At 44.0% G+C, this 16474-nt stretch overlaps 1 protein-coding gene across 3 annotated transcripts in view; it reads right to left on the bottom strand.

Annotated features, from left to right (window-relative positions):
- Positions 1-16474, bottom strand: part of VIT (vitrin) — a 64382-nt gene continuing 47908 nt past the window's right edge. For all 3 annotated transcript variants that reach the window (XM_026102595.2, XM_026102597.2, XM_026102596.2), the window contains 6 exons: positions 11258-11320; positions 8614-8761; positions 7654-7757; positions 6887-7113; positions 3624-4137; positions 1-3042 (listed from right to left, as the gene is read on the bottom strand). In XM_026102595.2, the coding sequence (XP_025958380.2) occupies positions 2864-3042; positions 3624-4137; positions 6887-7113; positions 7654-7757; positions 8614-8761; positions 11258-11320 (1235 nt within the window). In that variant the 3' untranslated portion in view covers positions 1-2863. The remainder of the gene's footprint in view (positions 3043-3623; positions 4138-6886; positions 7114-7653; positions 7758-8613; positions 8762-11257; positions 11321-16474) is intronic.

Here is a 16474-nt window from a genome sequence, read left to right as displayed (position 1 = left end):
TGCCTTTTGGGACATTTTTATTGCAAAAGATTTAGCAACCTGTGTTGTGAGAAGCTCAGAATAGCTTGTATATGTTACAAAGGTAGTTCTGCTGCTTTCTTCAAACAAACATCCCCCCCCCCAACTTTTATGAAGATGATTTAAATGTAAGTTATCTTGTTTCTTTTTTTATATATAAAATATTATTTTTAGAGACTTTATTAGATGGCCAGTATTTTGTTTCCTATGAAAGGTGAAGGTTGAAAGGAGTGTTTTCTGCCCTGATCCAATGCTTGCTTTAGTTAATGGAAAAGTATATTCTTACAACTTTTGAGGCTTACACTTAAGTTTACAGTGTTTATGAACAGGCATCTATGTTTACATGAGAGTTGGATGAAAAATTAAACCACTTTCCCACTTTCGGATTGGACAATTTCATGGTCACCTCAAGAACTTAATAAAAATACACATTGGCAGGCAAGCACCATCGTCGTTTTGTAAAGTTCAGATAAACCATTTAAGCCACACAAACCCCGAAGTGCATTTTATGAATGCTTGATGCAGAGGATAACAGTTGAACTTCTCTGTGAGAAGCGTTTGAAAAATGTTGCTGTTGTTGCTTGAAGTTTAAGCTTTTGGAAGGAATTAAAATGCCTGTCCTAAAGAACGCGTGTGGCTCTAACTGTTCCTAACTTCTCTGCCATCTGTGCTATGCTTTCAGCAGAACACAAGCAATACAATTGGAAGTATCTGAAGAGTATCTCTCTTTTGTACTGTGAGAGTACATTCAGTATGGAGCTAAATATACAGTGATATTTGTTGCATTAGAAACAAGTGCAGCATTAAGTGTAGTTAAAAGTTAAAATGTAAGCTCTTTTCTCAGGTAGGCCTGAATAAAACCCCAAGCAAGCAGGTTTTCAAACAATAAATCTGGCATCTGAGCTACAGTCCCTAGTAAATCCAGTTTATGAGTTTGAGTTTTGTCCAGACCAGCCTTTGTCAGAGGAGAGTGATGCCTTGAGCAAAATGATATTGCGGAAACAGGTCTGAAGACAGGGGGTGGGAAATACCAGTTGGAGCACCTCTTGAGAGCATCCTAGCCTGACTTATGTTATCACACTACAGAGATCATGTAGAATCTGCTGTGCTCATTAATTTGGTTTATGCTTACTTCAGTAGTTCAAAAATATCAGTGAAGTCATATTTTCAAACAAAGATTTGAAAGATTGTGCTAATTTTGTTGACAGAAAGGAGTCTTCTGTGGTGGCAATTTACTTCAATTAACATTTTTATGTGAATAGATATTAAACATCCTTTGGTCATGGCTATTCGTTAAAAGTACAAAGGCTATTAAAACTCCAGTTTGTGAGTAAGATATGAAATCTGAGCTTTAATTTATTTCAGTTTTCTGTTAGTTCCACAAGCCTGATGCAGTATTGCTTTGACAGCCATAAGGTATATGAACACACACATTTGCACTGGCTCTGAAGCTTCTTTCTTCTCCTTCTGTAGCTTCTGCTTAATGAACATATTTTCTTAAATTACAAGGGATGGAAACATAACCAGCAACTGCTGCTTCCTAATTAAAGTGTAATTCTTTTGACCCTCTTAATGTATCACTCCTGGCATCAGAAACTAGTGACGTGGCTAGTTCTTCACTTAAGAAGCAAGGGTGTGTTTTGAATAACAGAGGGCTGCAGTAGGTGCATTTTGAAATCCATCTATATAGCAGAAGCCAACTCCAAATTCTGAAGAGGATGTCTGTAAATGCTAGAAATCTTGTTTTTTTCCAGTGTATAGTAGAAAACATTAAGATTCTTTCCTCTTAAAATCCTTCTAATGACCCTTGAATAATCCTCTTTGTATTGGTGACTGCTATAAGCTGATCTAACTGAGCCATGGTTTAACGATAGAGCAGTGGTTCTCAAGCACTTTTTGGATTGTGAGCAACTTAAACCCACATTTTTTCTCAAGAGCCTCTTCTGTCTCTGCAGTTCTCCTGCTGTACTACAGGCCTTGAGGTGCCAGACAAAGTGGAGCAGGAGAAAGCTAAGGGGAGAAGGTTTTCTTCCCAAAATCAAATTTTAATGCAGAGTTGTGGGAGGAAGGAGAGGGAAGACTATTCTAGTTCCTGTGTGTTGGCTGCTTTGTGGATCTGTGGCTTTATTGGGATTGATAAATGCTTGTAGCTGTATTGCAACAGCTATAAGCTGATCAGGTCATGCAGGAGCTTGAATCTTTCTTCTCACCTGTTTTCCAATTTCTGGGTTTGGATAAATCTCAACACTTGAATTTACATTAGCTGAAACTTAACTTGCGAGCAAGACAGCTCTATGGGAAGAGTGACTGCTTTTAAGAAGGTGCTCAAATTTTAGTCAAAAAAAGAAACAAATCTCTGGAATTTCAGTCCTGACCTGGAGGACAGCTGATGGGCAGTGTCACATGGAGGTGCTTCTGCCACAGTAGCTAGGCAGTGTGGAGGCACCCTGAAAGGTCCTGCAGACTGGGGCTGAGGCCACACACCAGTTCAGGAAGGAGGTGGTTCATTTTGAGGAGCTTGTGTGTGGCCAAAGGTGGGAATCAGAAGCTTATCTATACTGGAAGAAACTTTTCAAACAGCTCCAGCCATCTCCTCCATGAAGTTTACTGCCTTTTTCACTCTCCATCCAAGCCAGAGTTTCTGAAACCTGCAAGAAAAACAAAAATCAACAGCCTACGCAGAGCATTATCATGCATAGGGAAACAGCTGCAATTCACCTTGCTAACTGGAAAGTACCAGAGAATAACCATTACAGTATTTCTTGAACTCAGAGCTGACATTACTGCTATAGCATTTTGTGTGTCTTCAGCATGATGCCCAAGGATCCCACTTTGCTTGATTTGATCAGTTCCGTGGCTGTGAATTAAATTCTGTACAAATGTTTTGGATGAGCTGATTAACAAATTGGTAGAGGTTGTCAAATTCATCCACAAAGAAGGAATGCTCCTTATCGGGATCTGTTGCAATGGCTTCCAGTTCATCCTGGGCTGCCCAAGCAATTCCAATGGAGTAAGCTATGACTCCTGAAAAGAAACCTGGAGTTTAGAATGCATCTAAAAGTAGTTATTGCATTAAAATTGATTTGCTTAAGTCTGATATCATAAGCATAGTTACCAGGATACAAAAATGTGTGCAGTGAATTGCAGCACACTCTCTCCCTGTGAAAATGGTATTTTCAAATTCAAACAGGCCTAATCTGTTCTTTGGAGCTAACTTTTGACAATAATATAAAGGTTTAAATAATAGCAAGTTTATAACTGTGGCTGTGATCAGCAGGCTCCTGAACAAGAGGTTCTCGCTCCAATGTGAATGTCTTGCGGTAGTGTAGGGAGATGAATGAATAGCCTGACTGGAGAGCCAAAGGAGGCCTTACTAAGGCTAGAGAAATCCACCAAGATCTCCTAGGGATAGATGTTTAGTAATTAGATAGTTATTAAACAGATTCTGGTCTTGCTTAGCGCTTGACTAGACCACAATGCAAGGTGCTATATTTCCCTCCTAAAGTTTCATCCAGTGCCTTCAAATCACAGAAAATTCTAATCCTCTGAGCTGGATAAATGTTGAGGTAGAAAGAGTAGATAATGATGGAAGAGCCCCAGCTTACCGTTCTGGTGAGCTGTCATGGCCGGCACTCTGACATCATCGTAAGACCTGCCATCTGTGATGAGAATCATGATCTTCCTTTTGTTGGGTTTGGATTTGTTGAACAGCTGCTCTGAGGCATAGCTGATGGCTGCTCCCGTGCTGGTGCCTCCACTCCAGTAACTGATCCTTTTAATAGCACTTAGTACATCTTGCTTAGAGCTGTACTTGTCAAAGCCGAACTCCAGCCGTTGCTCGTACGTGTACTGAACAGCTCCAATGCGCGTGTCAGTGTCCGAAATCTCAAACTCCTTGCTGATGTTGGCTACAAACTGGAGGACTGTGCGGAAGTTGCCAGTGCCAACGCTACTGGAGCCATCGATTATAAAGCCAATGTCAGCTGAGTTGAGGCACGTCTTGCTGCAAACCAGCCGATCGGTGTCGCAGACCCGCTTCACCAGGGGCTGGACTGCCTTGTGTAGGCTGAACCAACTGGGCACGTTGATGGAATAGAAACCATTTGTTCTGCATACGGCCTGCAAAATGACACAAGTAGGAATTCAAGGGAGATGCAGCGAACCTATTTCAGTTAGGATTTTAGTTAAACTGTAAGTTTGGATCCCAGAAAGGAGGATGCTGGAGTCTGAAGCGGCCTCTCCTCCAGTTACCATCTGCTTCCCTGAGAAATGACATCAATGTAACATCACAGATGCTTGTGTAAAGAGCCAGTCTTTTTTGCTGTTTTATTTACAAACTGTGGGATGGACCTGGCATTGTTATACTAGTGAAAGAAATGTAATAGGGAAGTTTGCCACCTGTCAATCTCTTATAGATAAGTTATATAGTTCCTGGGGAAAGCATCCAAATCACAGAGCTGGCATTAATTTGGCTCCAGTGGGCATTATGGCAGCCTCTAGATATGGGAGCAGCAAACCCTGCTACCTTGAACCAAAACCTGGGACTGAAGTGGGGTTCTTCCTGGCTTATATGCTCTTAAGCAGAAAAGACCCCCCAGCCAAACAAGGAATTTTGGTGAAAATACAGAAAGCCCATAGAGACTCCCAGTTGTGCTGGCTCTGCTGAGTAATAAAATTTTATTAATTTTTATTATTGTAACAGAATACTTGTAGGGCATTAGGGGTGGCACAGAAAAGTGAGTGGGAGAAGTCAAGCTTGTGGGGACAGGCTAGAGCAAACTGTCCTTGGCTTTAGTACCTTTCAAGTGCTAATGTCCCAGTTCTCTGACTGAGAATATTTTGTTAAGCCAGGCTTTCTCTATCAGCTTCTCGTGCATACATGCGAGATGAAAGAGCTAGGTACTGTCTTCTTCCCTATGCCTGGACTTGACTCACATGAAGTGTAACAGCTCTAAGCCAGTTGGGGTTCTCATCAGTTTGGGCTTCTTGGCATATCCTGCTCTCATTTGTTTTCTTCTATCTTGCTGCTTTTTGATGTTATGTTGCAGCTGTATGAAGTCACCAAACACTCTTTGCTTTTCTATTTTGAGTTTATATATACTTCCAGTTTTGCTGTGTCTCTGCCAGGCTCACAGACACTCACCGTAGCTTTGCCCGTTTAAAAAGTACTACAACCAAGTAAACACTGACCGGAGGCGGTGGAGCTCTCTGGAACAGCTCTGAAGCTCATTGAAAATGGATTTCATGGCAGAGCAACATGGCTCAGACAGGAATCTGTTTTCTAAAAATACCGGATATCTTCCGCCCTGCTTCCTCTACCCGGGCTGGTCTGGCACTCGATACATCCCTCCATAACTTTGTGCCAGTTTGCCCTGAAGCACTATTAAAGTAGGCAGCTACCATTAGTGCTCAGTGAAAATAGTTCAAGGCTTGCATTCTCCTCTTTGCTGCACACTGCAGCTTTTTACTCTTTTTTGAAGAATTATGGTAAGGTTCATGACAGCAGAAGGAAATAACAGAGAAAAAATACATCAGATCAGCCATTGATACAAAATGTTAGTTATCCAGTGTAGCTAAACAATTGGGATATCCCTGTGTTCATGGTGTCCCAACATTTACACATATGGATGTTTCCCGTAACTTGGGCATGAATATGTCTGGTCTCTGGGTCTCCTACTGGAATTGTTGTCAAGATACCATTTAGCATAAAAACCACTGCCAAAATACTTGCATCTGCCAACATACGCTACACTTTTATTTAAAGTTCATTAAAAACCTTAGTGTGACCAGTGGATTACACCTAGTGATTTATCCTTATGTTTGAAATGTGGTGATTCATAACAGCCAAAGACCTGGTCTTTTCTAATCACTGAGCTTAATAGCAACAAAGAAAAGCCCACATTTTAAACTGAAGTCACTTTCATCTCAAACTTTAAAAAAAAGTACATATATAAAAAGTATGTTTGGCCTTTTGTTTGCTGCAGAATATTGTGACAGATTTTAGTTATGTGTGGTAAGCCTAAAAAAAACCCCACAAACCCCATGCTGCTCCGAAAGCTAGCACAGTATCATTTCAGCTTGGCAAAGCTGTTCATATCTTGCTTTAACTTAGATTTAGGAAGTTCTGTTTTCTGACTGACTGTCTCAGAGCATGGTTTGGGTGGATTTAGAGATTCTTGATATCTTGGTACTAATCTACTGATGTTTTTTACTCCAGTAGGTTTCTAGTCAACAATTCTCACCATAGGTGTTAATTTGTTGTTGAAGGCCTTTAAGAATATTTTGTTGTTGCTAGAACTCTGACACCTCTGAAAGGTGAAATAGATTTAAATGGTCTGTTTTTGTTATCCTGTGCATTCACCTGAATGTGGAAATGGCACCCGTCTGTAACTGCAACACAAACGTTAGACTGGGAGGGCTTCTCAGCCTTTGCTGGGTGGGAGAGGCGCTGTAGGAGGTTCATGGATAACTTAGAGTGCAGCTGTGCTTTGTTGCTCTACTGCATATTCAGAAAACCTCTCGTCTCAGAACGACTGCAGATTTGTGCCAGTGTTTAGAAACTGGTCAGCAAAAAGCCATTTGCTTCATAACATGCATCAAACCAGAACTCCATGGTGAGACAAAGCCTACGATATCTTTTAGTGTGTTGCAGACTCAGATTGCCTTTCTGACTTTAGCACTGCTGCCTGCTGTCTGGCTCTTCATGTGTGAAGCCTCAAGACAGTGTAAGCAGGACAAGAAATAGACATAAGCATCAAGCAGAAAAGGGGAATCTCCTATGAGAAGGACTGTGACTCCCTGCTTGAAATAGCTTGAAAAAGTCAGAGTCAGAGCCAGATTTCCAGCCAGAGCCCAGCCCGGTGAGTACCTTGTCCACAAAATCTGGTTCGATAACGTTCTGCTTCTCGTTTTCAGCAGCTCCTTCAATAGTGACAAAGAAAATATTGATTCCTGATTCTCTGGCCAGCCTGGAGGCCTCCTCCACTTTGTCGGTAGGCCATCCATCCACCATCACTATGACCACGTTTGGCGCTCCACCTCTGTTTCCATTAGCATCCGAAAAGAAGTTTTTGTTAACAAATGAAAGTGCCCTCCCTGAAACAGAAGAGATTGAGGATGAGTTACAGGGCGGGCAGAGCTTGCCTGACAATATCTCTGGAGACAGGAAAAACCTCCTCATGAAACATTAGGCAGAGGGCAGACTTAAGTGTTACAGCCATGCTGAGAGCTGGGAAAGGCAGTAAGGCAGTTCATCTAGCTGTGAAAACAGGAAAAGGAGGCACCTTTGTCCGTGCAAAGACCTCCTGAGCCCTGCTGTGCAGGTGTGTCAACATCAGCCTCCCCCTCCCTCCACCTCTGAGGTGGCTGGAGGTGACAAGCTGTGTTAGCAAGGGTCTCCAGCACATCAGTGGGAACTGCTGATGAGGAGAAGGGTAAATCCTTCCCTTGCAACGGACCCGCAGGGCCCCTGACTGGTGCAGGTACGTCATCGTGGAAGCGGTATGCTCCAGCCAGCCTGCCATAGCCCTCAGCACAGTTCGCTCATGGGCTCCACAGCCCTGTGAGGAGCTCGTAGGCTTGCCACAACCGAGGCTCTGAAGCCTTCCACGAGCATGCAAGCGGCCCAGCACATACCAACGTTGGAAAGTCCGCCTTTCTGTGGGATTTTCTCGATGGCATTTCTTATATCCTTGGAGTTCGCATAGGTTTTCAGGCTAAATTCTGTTGAAGGGTCATTGCTAGCAGATCAAAAGAAGAAATAAAAGCTGTCATCAGTTTTTTGCTTTGCATATGATACAATAGCTGTAGATCCTGCCAGGGCTATCCAGTTCCTGGGAGCAAGCTGGAGTGTTACCTTTCCTACATGTTAGCTACACAGCTATGCCTGCCGGGGTCCACAGTCACACCCCACAGCAATGGGAGTAGCTTGTCCCTAGGAAGCACCCTAGATAATATCCAGCTGTTTCTACAGGCCATGCAATAAGATGGAGAAAGCTGCATGAAGGCAGCAGACTGGAATAAGCTACTTGCTTGAAGTAGGGAGTGTAACAGTAGGTGTTAAGGCAGGATAACTGCACTTTAGCACACCATTATTTTATGTGAATGTGCCCCATGCCCTTGGGGATTTCCCGGAGGAGAGGAGAGCCAGTTTTCTCACCAGCGCATGTTAATACACAATCATGGTGGAAGCTCCTATATCTAGCCACCAGCACTAACAACAAACTGTCACCGTGCCATACTCACAAGGGAAAAATAAACCAGGGAGGCTGCACTAGTAAGGTTTTAGATGTTATTTCTGCAATGAGCTCCTCTGAATTCGATAATTGTTGTTTATGGTAATGATGGAAGAGAACTAAGTTTATCGCCATTGGAGGCCTGCTCTCACTTGGATGCTTATTGTCTAGGATAGTTACAACACGTATTGAAAAAACAGGGCAGGTGTAATTTTTTATTAAGCTCAACTTTAGGCAGCACTAGAAGTTAGAAAACTAGGTGGCCTTTCCCTCAGTTACCTCTGTTTCAAGGCCTCCCTGAAAGTCTGCCTACCCCAGCCTGTCTGGACAGAGGTAGTGCTGATATTTAGGAAGCTCTTACCCATACTGAACGATGCCCATCAGCGGACCAGCGCTGCCAACGTCGAGGGCTTCAGCCACATTGCTGAGGAACTGCTTCTGGATCTGAAATCGGCGTTTGCCAATGCTCCAGCTCCCATCAATCAAGAAGGACAAATCAACTTTGCAGTCTGAGGTGAGACACAAGAACACAGAAAACGAGTTTGTTCTTTTCTGACAGCTTTTCTTCTTGCGAGGATCAAAGGCCTAAAAATATCTACATCCAGCAACTTGTCCTGCTGTGCAGGCTCTACCAAAAAGCCTTTAACAAGGACAAGGGCAAAGCTGTGGCCTCACATCTGTACCGCTCGCTGGCAAAATCACTGCTTGGTAAGGTTTGCTCCCGCGCTAAAAAGCGCCCTCCCATATGCTGTCCAAGCTGGGTCTGGGTGATGGCACCGGCTAGAAACTGTTCCCAGTGGGCAGCTTGGGCGTTGGTGGCCAGGGAAGAAAGGCTGGCCCCGTAGGAGGAGCAAGCTGGGCCGTGCCGTTTGCCCTCCTAGCCAAAGCCTGAGCTCCACGTGTTTTATCTGCTGGGCCAGAAGTAGTAGCGAGTGCTTTTAACGCCTGACGTGACTGCTGGCTTGTGTAGTGTGGCCGCCTGCAGAATGCAGGCCATAGGATTTCCCTTGGTTATGATTTTACGGGCTTAATTAGTATAATAGACGTAACAGGAAGAGTTTTTGTTTCTCGCTCAGCTAAAAGCGGTATTCTGGAACGGCTGGGTCTCCATACAAGCAAACTTCCCTGTAATTATACAGATGAACCTGATCTTTGTGCCTCTGCAGATAGCGTCTTCAGTCGCTATCGGCCTGCTCCTACTTCTCTGCAAGTTAGTGGTAAAACATTTGTCGACTGAACCGTGACTAGGAAAGGGATCAAAATTTGGCTTACCTAGAGCGCTAATTACCATTTTCCCCTTCCACGTGCATCTCTTGATTTCTCACTGATGTTACTTCCTACCAATCAGACTGTCCAAAATAGTCTGTTTTAATCATTAGACAGCCCAAAGGCTACAAAGCACTGATTGTTCTTACTGCCTTATGCAACCGCCTCCCATCTCATTACTTTCAATTTTTTTCTCCTGCGGCTGTCTGTTTTTCTAATTTTAATAATGCTGAATTATGGAAGCATGACAGAGAACTGTGTTCTTTCACAGCAGATCATGAGAGAAGGCCAGGAACTCACAACAAATAATAACTTAATTAAGGGCCAAATTCTCCTGAATTTCCTGCCCTTAAAAGGGAAATTCTTTCATGTGATGTGCATGTGTAAAGCGGAATTTTCTTAGCCAACAGAGACTGAGCAAGGAAAGACTTGCATGCCGTCTCGAAGTTATATACAAACTTAATTTCTGAGGACAATTCACACAGGAGGAATATCTCAGTGCTTGGACATGAGCAGGCCTTTGAAAGATCACGTGCTAAATATGCTCTGTAGGGAGCTAAATGCTTTCTGATTTGTAGGAGATCTGAATTCTAGCTTACGGTCCTAGAGGTATCATCAGAGGGATGAGCCTTATGTTTCTGGCACATCCTATTTCTGTTCAGTTGCAGCTGTGCAATTGCTTGGATCTCTGCTAAACCACTAAAGTTTCCCTCAGTGAGACTGAGTCTGTACAGCAGATCCTTCTCCTTTTCTTCTCCCCTCCCTTATTTCTATATTAATTTTAGGTATATTTGACATTCTTTGGGGCAAAAAAAATTTTTTTTTAAGTTTTAGATGAAGCACTCGGGGATATAATGACACTTGGTTTAGTATTTAATTTAAGGATGCCCTGTAATGCAAATTCTGCCACAGAGAGCCCTCAGCTGTCGTAGGATTGGTAGGTAACAAGACGCTGGGTTGAGGCAGGAGGGTGAGGCAAGGGCAGGCGCATGGCCCTCTCCAGGGCAAAGACGGGGCAGAAGACCTCATCTCTCCACTCAGTTTGCTTTCTTTCTCTTTCTCCTATTCTGGGCATGATGTAAAGGTGAGTGAAGTTAATGAGCAATCTGCCTTTAATCACAAAGGGCCATATAAGATTTCCTTTTCGGAGCCGGAGACCTATCATCTCGTTTTCTGGACTGAGGGACCTAGATGCTCCCTCTGCGCCCGCTCCCAGGATGCCGACAACCACTCACTGCAGCTGGCAAAGGGGCCTTTTCTCAAGTGACTTCTTGCACTTCCACCCACGGCAGCAGGCAAGGTGCCTGTGCACCGGGTTCCCCGCTCAGCGTAGCCACAGGAACGTACTCTTGTCAGCAGGGCTTGCTTGTCTATCACTGCCCACAGCGTATGGGTTTGCTATGGCCCCCCATCGACACCCTCGTATCGAAATTCTGTACCCCGGGAATGTGGAGATGATATAGCTCCAGGCAAGGTAATGGTAAGTAGCCATCATCTCACTGTCCAGGTATGCTAAATTTGGGTTGTATTTTCTTCCCTTTAGAAGCAAAAACTGATGATGTGTATGAGAAGGATCAGTGGAGAACGCCTGCTATTCCTCTGTGGAGGAAAATGTATTCCTTAAGCTTCTTAGGTTCCTTAATAACTTATCTTTAGTTAATTAATTTGAAAACATTCTAGTAAAGTATAATTAATAAAAAGCTACTGCTTAATTATGAAATTAATCCTGATATACATACTTGGGTTCCCCTGGGATCTTGACTCCAGTGGTTTCGTATTCAATTCTTCTTTTGAACTGAAGCCTAGAGAGATTAATGAAATGTTCAGTTGGGGCATGCACATGAGCTACCTTAGTTCTGAGAGAAAAAAGGTGACGAGAGCACAGCTGTTCCTGGGCCATGTGTGGAGTGAAAGCTGCTACTGCAGCTGCTGAATTCACTGTGATCTGAGGAGTTACATAAGAAGGAAATGAGGATGTGGCCTATGTCCTTGGAGCTTACCTTTTTGCGTTTTCTAGAATAGCTTCCTATAAAACAATAGTGGAGGCGTTTCTAGAAAGGCCAGCAAAATGTATCTAAGCAGACAGACCACTGTGAACACCACATCAGCACGTACTTTTCTTTTTTTGACTCTTTGACTCCCCTTTTGGAGCTGGTTACTTCACTCAAGGATATATAAATGAAGGATTCCTCAGATGCAAAAAGAGAGCAAAGTAGTATGAGCTGTCTCCTTCCCAGTACTTTGCTCCTTGTCTTGCCATTTGCAGCTGGGCTGAATGAACTGGCAGCCTTACCTTGCTGACCTGTGAGTATTTTACAGGCTCTTTATCCTGAGCTGCACAAAATTTGAAGCAGTTCAAGAGATGTTTGTAGTGTGCTGCCTTTCTGTCTGGAGATGAAAGCACAGGCAATGACACACCCCCACCATGTTACAAATAGGGAAGCAATGCAAGCCGTAGCTCTTCAGGTGCTTCCAGGAGGTTGGATTTGTTTGGAAAGCCTAAAGAAAATGGGGTAAATCCCGGTGGAAGACCACAGTGAAGTCATGGGAAATAGTCTCATGGGTCGTTAGTAGATTTTAGCTGAGGTCCTAAACAAGATATTTGCAAGGTAGCAGCCTTAGAAAGGTGAGATAATGTCTTTGTGAGGGGAAAAAGCGATGCACTGAATCACACAGCGTTGCTGGATTGGCGCCAGAAGGTTTGAAAATGTTTCATTTCACTCATGATTTGCAGGCCTGGAGAGAGTATCTCAGACAGTACAGCATCCCACTCCTGACCGAGGGTGAAAAGCTGTTTCTTTTCACAAAAGCAGGAAAAGATCAAGGGAATTTATCTGGGATAATCCTGAAAAGAGACAGCAATGATCAGACAAGCCACAAACTGAACCCTCACCACGGAAGAAGTTTATCTAGGGGATAGCAGAACTGCTTATTTTTTTAAAATTGTGTATTATATTTATAAAATAAGAAGGAGAAAGGCTTCCATAAAACTTTGTCAACAAATAAGTTGGGGAAAGGCTACAGACTTCAAAGAGAGACCGATAACATTAGAAAGTGTGAACTACTTACAGAAAAGAAGTTGAGAAATTACACAGTGCCTCAGAGTGCCTCTTGCCAAAACAGCAGCAAACCGGTCACTAGCAAAGCAGCTATGGCACCATTGGTGCATGTAAAGGGAGCGGGTGCCAAAGAACAACAGTGAAGGTCACCACTGAAACCTGATGGGACCTACAGCAGCTCTATCTCATGTATCACCTAAACTGGCTGGTGAAGATACAAATGACCAAGCCACAATGCAAGAAACATTCAAGAAAAGGGGGGGAAAAAGCTACTCCAGCTCCCTCTGTCACCAGTCCAGTTTCCGTTCATGTCTAATGGTCCACCTTTGACAAGGGGCAGCTACAACCAGTTTGAGTCCTTCCATCTGCATGGTGAAAGCTGTGCATAGTTTTGGGCCAGGGCCAAGTTTTTTTAAGTCTATATATGCAATGCCTGATTCACCATGGGGAGGCTATAGCATGATACAGCGATTATTGCTGCACAGGGCAGTTGCCTCGGACTCTTGTTTTTAAATTCAGCTGCCAGTGGAGAAAATATCTTCTACTGTAGGGACTAAACGGACCTGCTGGCCCCATCACTATACGGCTATGCCTTTTGCTTTGCTCTTCTCTAGGCATGTGCCATTGCCTGCTGTCAGAGACAGGACACTAAGCTAGCGGGAGCACTGGGCTCGACCTTGTACGGAAGTCCCTGTATTCACGTAAGGATGAAAAAGGCAAAGGGCACAAAGGTCCGCCCTAGTTTGTTCCTGACAAAAGCTACCGATGTATTTATTTGTCTGCTTGCTTTGTCTGAGGATTTCTTAATTGCAAATTGGGATCGGAGAAAAAAAATTTGGTGAAGAACTCTGGCCAAATAAAGCCAACTTGCGGTTTCCTTGCATTGCCTTGCCTTTTTTTTCTTTTTTTTTTCCCCCTTTTCCTTGCCTGTTTTCCTTGCCTTGCCTTTCCTAATAATGTTTATATATTTTTTTAAAACAGTGATGTTTAAAAGAGCTTTAGAGTATTGTAAATAGACAGACATGCTGAATTCTGAATGCTCTGTCAGGCCTGAGACTGAGCACGGGCTCCCCTCGGAAGAAAAGTTACATTTTTGGAGCAGAGGTGATGCAAAACAGCTCCATCTAGCAACATCCGCTGTAACGCGTGTTTCTGTGCATCTCGGGCCTTTGGGTCTCACCGAAAGGGACCTGCCTGCTTGTATAACGCCTGCCTTTGGCGTCGGGAAGGGCCCGAGGCACTTCCCATGCACGTGCAGCTCCTGCCTCGGACTGAGGCGTGTCGGCTCTGCCGCCCTGCGAAAGCTCCCCGTGGTGCCGGGGCAAGCGCGAACGTGGGCAGCTTGTGCCTCTGCAGTGCCTTTGGGCTTCTCCCGCAAGCCGAGATGGGGCTGAGGACTAGCGACCCGCTCCTCCACCAGCACCCACTGTTCGGCGAGCCCACAAAAGGCCCCGCTTGCCAGTGGGATCTGGCAACACGCCCTCTTTGAGCTCCTTGACCTGTGTGCAGACGCCCTTTCGGGTGGCACAAACCAGCCTCCCTGCCGAAGGAAGGAGCCCCCCGTCCTGGGACCCCTGCCTGCTCCTGCCTGCCGGTGCTGGCAGGACATGTGAAGAATGGGACTGGGCGGGGGGGAGAGAGCGGTTAAAATGGAGGGAGGGGGGAAAAGAAAAAAAGAAAAACTAGCGATGAGCTGGGCCAGGTAGTCCCTCGATCCCGTTCACCCTTTGGCCATGCAGGTGCTTGGGCTGGCAGAGGGCACAGGGTGGCTGGAAGGCAAGACAGCTCCTTCAGCTGCCAGTGTTGGCTTACGGCAGTTTTAAATGATGTGGAAATCAGGGCCAGCTCTAAGCGATAAAGATAAAAGAAGCAATGACTTGGACCCACGCATAGGCTGTCCTTGTCAAATGCATGCGTTAAAAACAATGATTATGGGCTTCTTTATGTTTTTTGTTTTTTTAAACCTGAGACACGCTGCAGCTTCTGCTCGTGGCTGTGTATGTCCCAGTATAGCCTTTAATGACCTGGGCATCCAACAGTTCCTCAAAAACACACCAAAGCCACAGTTCATCTTACAGCCTGTGCGCCACATACATAACGTGCCAGCTTGGTATCACGTACATGCAGATCCTTCAGCCTGCCGTATATGCAGAACATAAAGTAGGTGGATTTAACACTGCAGTGAAAACAGATATTAATACGTTCTATCCATTTTAGCAACCAAACTGTATAGAGAAGCTAATTTATCGTTAACTGCCTCATGCATTTATCCGCATCCAGGAAAATCTGTACTCCACACCCAGGCATATAACTGATATTAGCTTTGTCAGTATGGAAAATCCAAGTCTAGGCAACACAGCACTCTTCATTTTCACTTGCTAGTGCAATTAACAGTTCCTGAAAGTTGTGGGTCAGCCGGCTGATTCACGTTTAGTGTAACAATAAGGTCACCCACCAAATAGGCCTCTCCACTAATTGGGGAGGTGGTCAGTTTCTGTGGCTCTCCCTGTCCTGCCAGTCCAACTTAATGTTGTTATTGCCATGGGAATTTCAACTCACTGCATGGGCAGCTCGCTTCATGCTAATTAAAGTTCCCGTCACTGATTGTCACAGCTGTCCATGCTGATTAAACTTCCCATTCATTTAAGAAAAACAGCAGTGGCTACATGCATGCCAGAAACCATTCGTTTGAAGTGACAATCTGAATCCATCAGACTTTAGCACGAGTCTGCACAGACACTTCTGTTACAGAGAAACTATTAATACAACTTCCCTTCCCCCATGCCCAACCTTTCATTGCATTTAATGCAGTCTGTCATTTTTCTTTCTCAAAATACCCATCTGCATCACCAGCCCTAGTGCTGTAGCTTTTTTCTGGATAAACGCACTGACAGCTTTAGCTGCAATGGCTAGAAATGATTTCTCTCTCCGGCTCGGTTTGCAACCTCTGCATAAGGGAAATCTGTTCATATTTAGGATGATGGCAAATTTTGACCAAACAGCCATCATTGCTGATACTGGATTTTCAAACTAATGCAAATGCTTCAGCTTTCGGTCATGCTTCAGCTTTGAAGTAAGCGGAGCTTTCAGAGGAATGGTCTTTAGAAGTGCCACCGGCACAGCAAAGCGTAGCACAGCGCGGCCTTCCTCCAGCAACAAAACTGGTGATGGAAAAGACATCTTACATTGGAAGGTCGAGTCCCTTGTGAGAGAGAGAGTGTACCCTATAACGAATTGCCCTGTGCTTTGTATGGTCTGCTTTTAAATGTTTCTGAGGAAAGGATCCCCTAAATATCAAGCATATAGCAACTGCAGTTAGTAACTGCTGCTGATTAAGAGTTGTGGAAGTCCCCTTCTGGTTGCTACCTGTCTCCTACAAATGTAGGATTTTTTTTCTCAATCATCAATAATTATAAAAACGTTGGCATCTCCATGTTGTCAGTTTTTGAGGCTAAAATGTTGGAAATGTTCAATAATGTTTATTTTTCTTTATGTCCAGTTTAAATTCTCCTTTTCTTATCTGAATGCCCTGCCTTCTTATATCCATTGGCCTCAGAATAATTCATCTTCTTTGCTGATTGCATCTCCAGACTGCTATCTGAACTGTGGCATTCCCCAAAATTCACCTTTGTAATTTAGAAATGCATTTTAGTAGTTAGAACTCCATTTTTTGCAGTAGAGCTGCCAGCTCTTTCTAGAGCTCATCTGTTCTGTTCCTGCTTGACGAACCACTTGAGACTGATGCAAGCACAGAATAATTTTAACTACTGAGATGTAAACTGTGTACCTCATTTATCACTTTAAATACTATAATTACTCTTTAAAATGCGATTGTTATCAACAGTGTCATGAGACTGATTAATAGTGTTAGTTTTCCCCATGTGTGCTGGAAACCAA

Source organism: Dromaius novaehollandiae, chromosome 3 (assembly GCF_036370855.1).
Source record: "Dromaius novaehollandiae isolate bDroNov1 chromosome 3, bDroNov1.hap1, whole genome shotgun sequence".
Classification (NCBI taxonomy): domain Eukaryota; kingdom Metazoa; phylum Chordata; class Aves; order Casuariiformes; family Dromaiidae; genus Dromaius; species Dromaius novaehollandiae.
The sequence above is the reverse complement of the archived record's forward strand: the minus strand, read 5'-3'. Positions and strand labels throughout refer to the sequence as shown.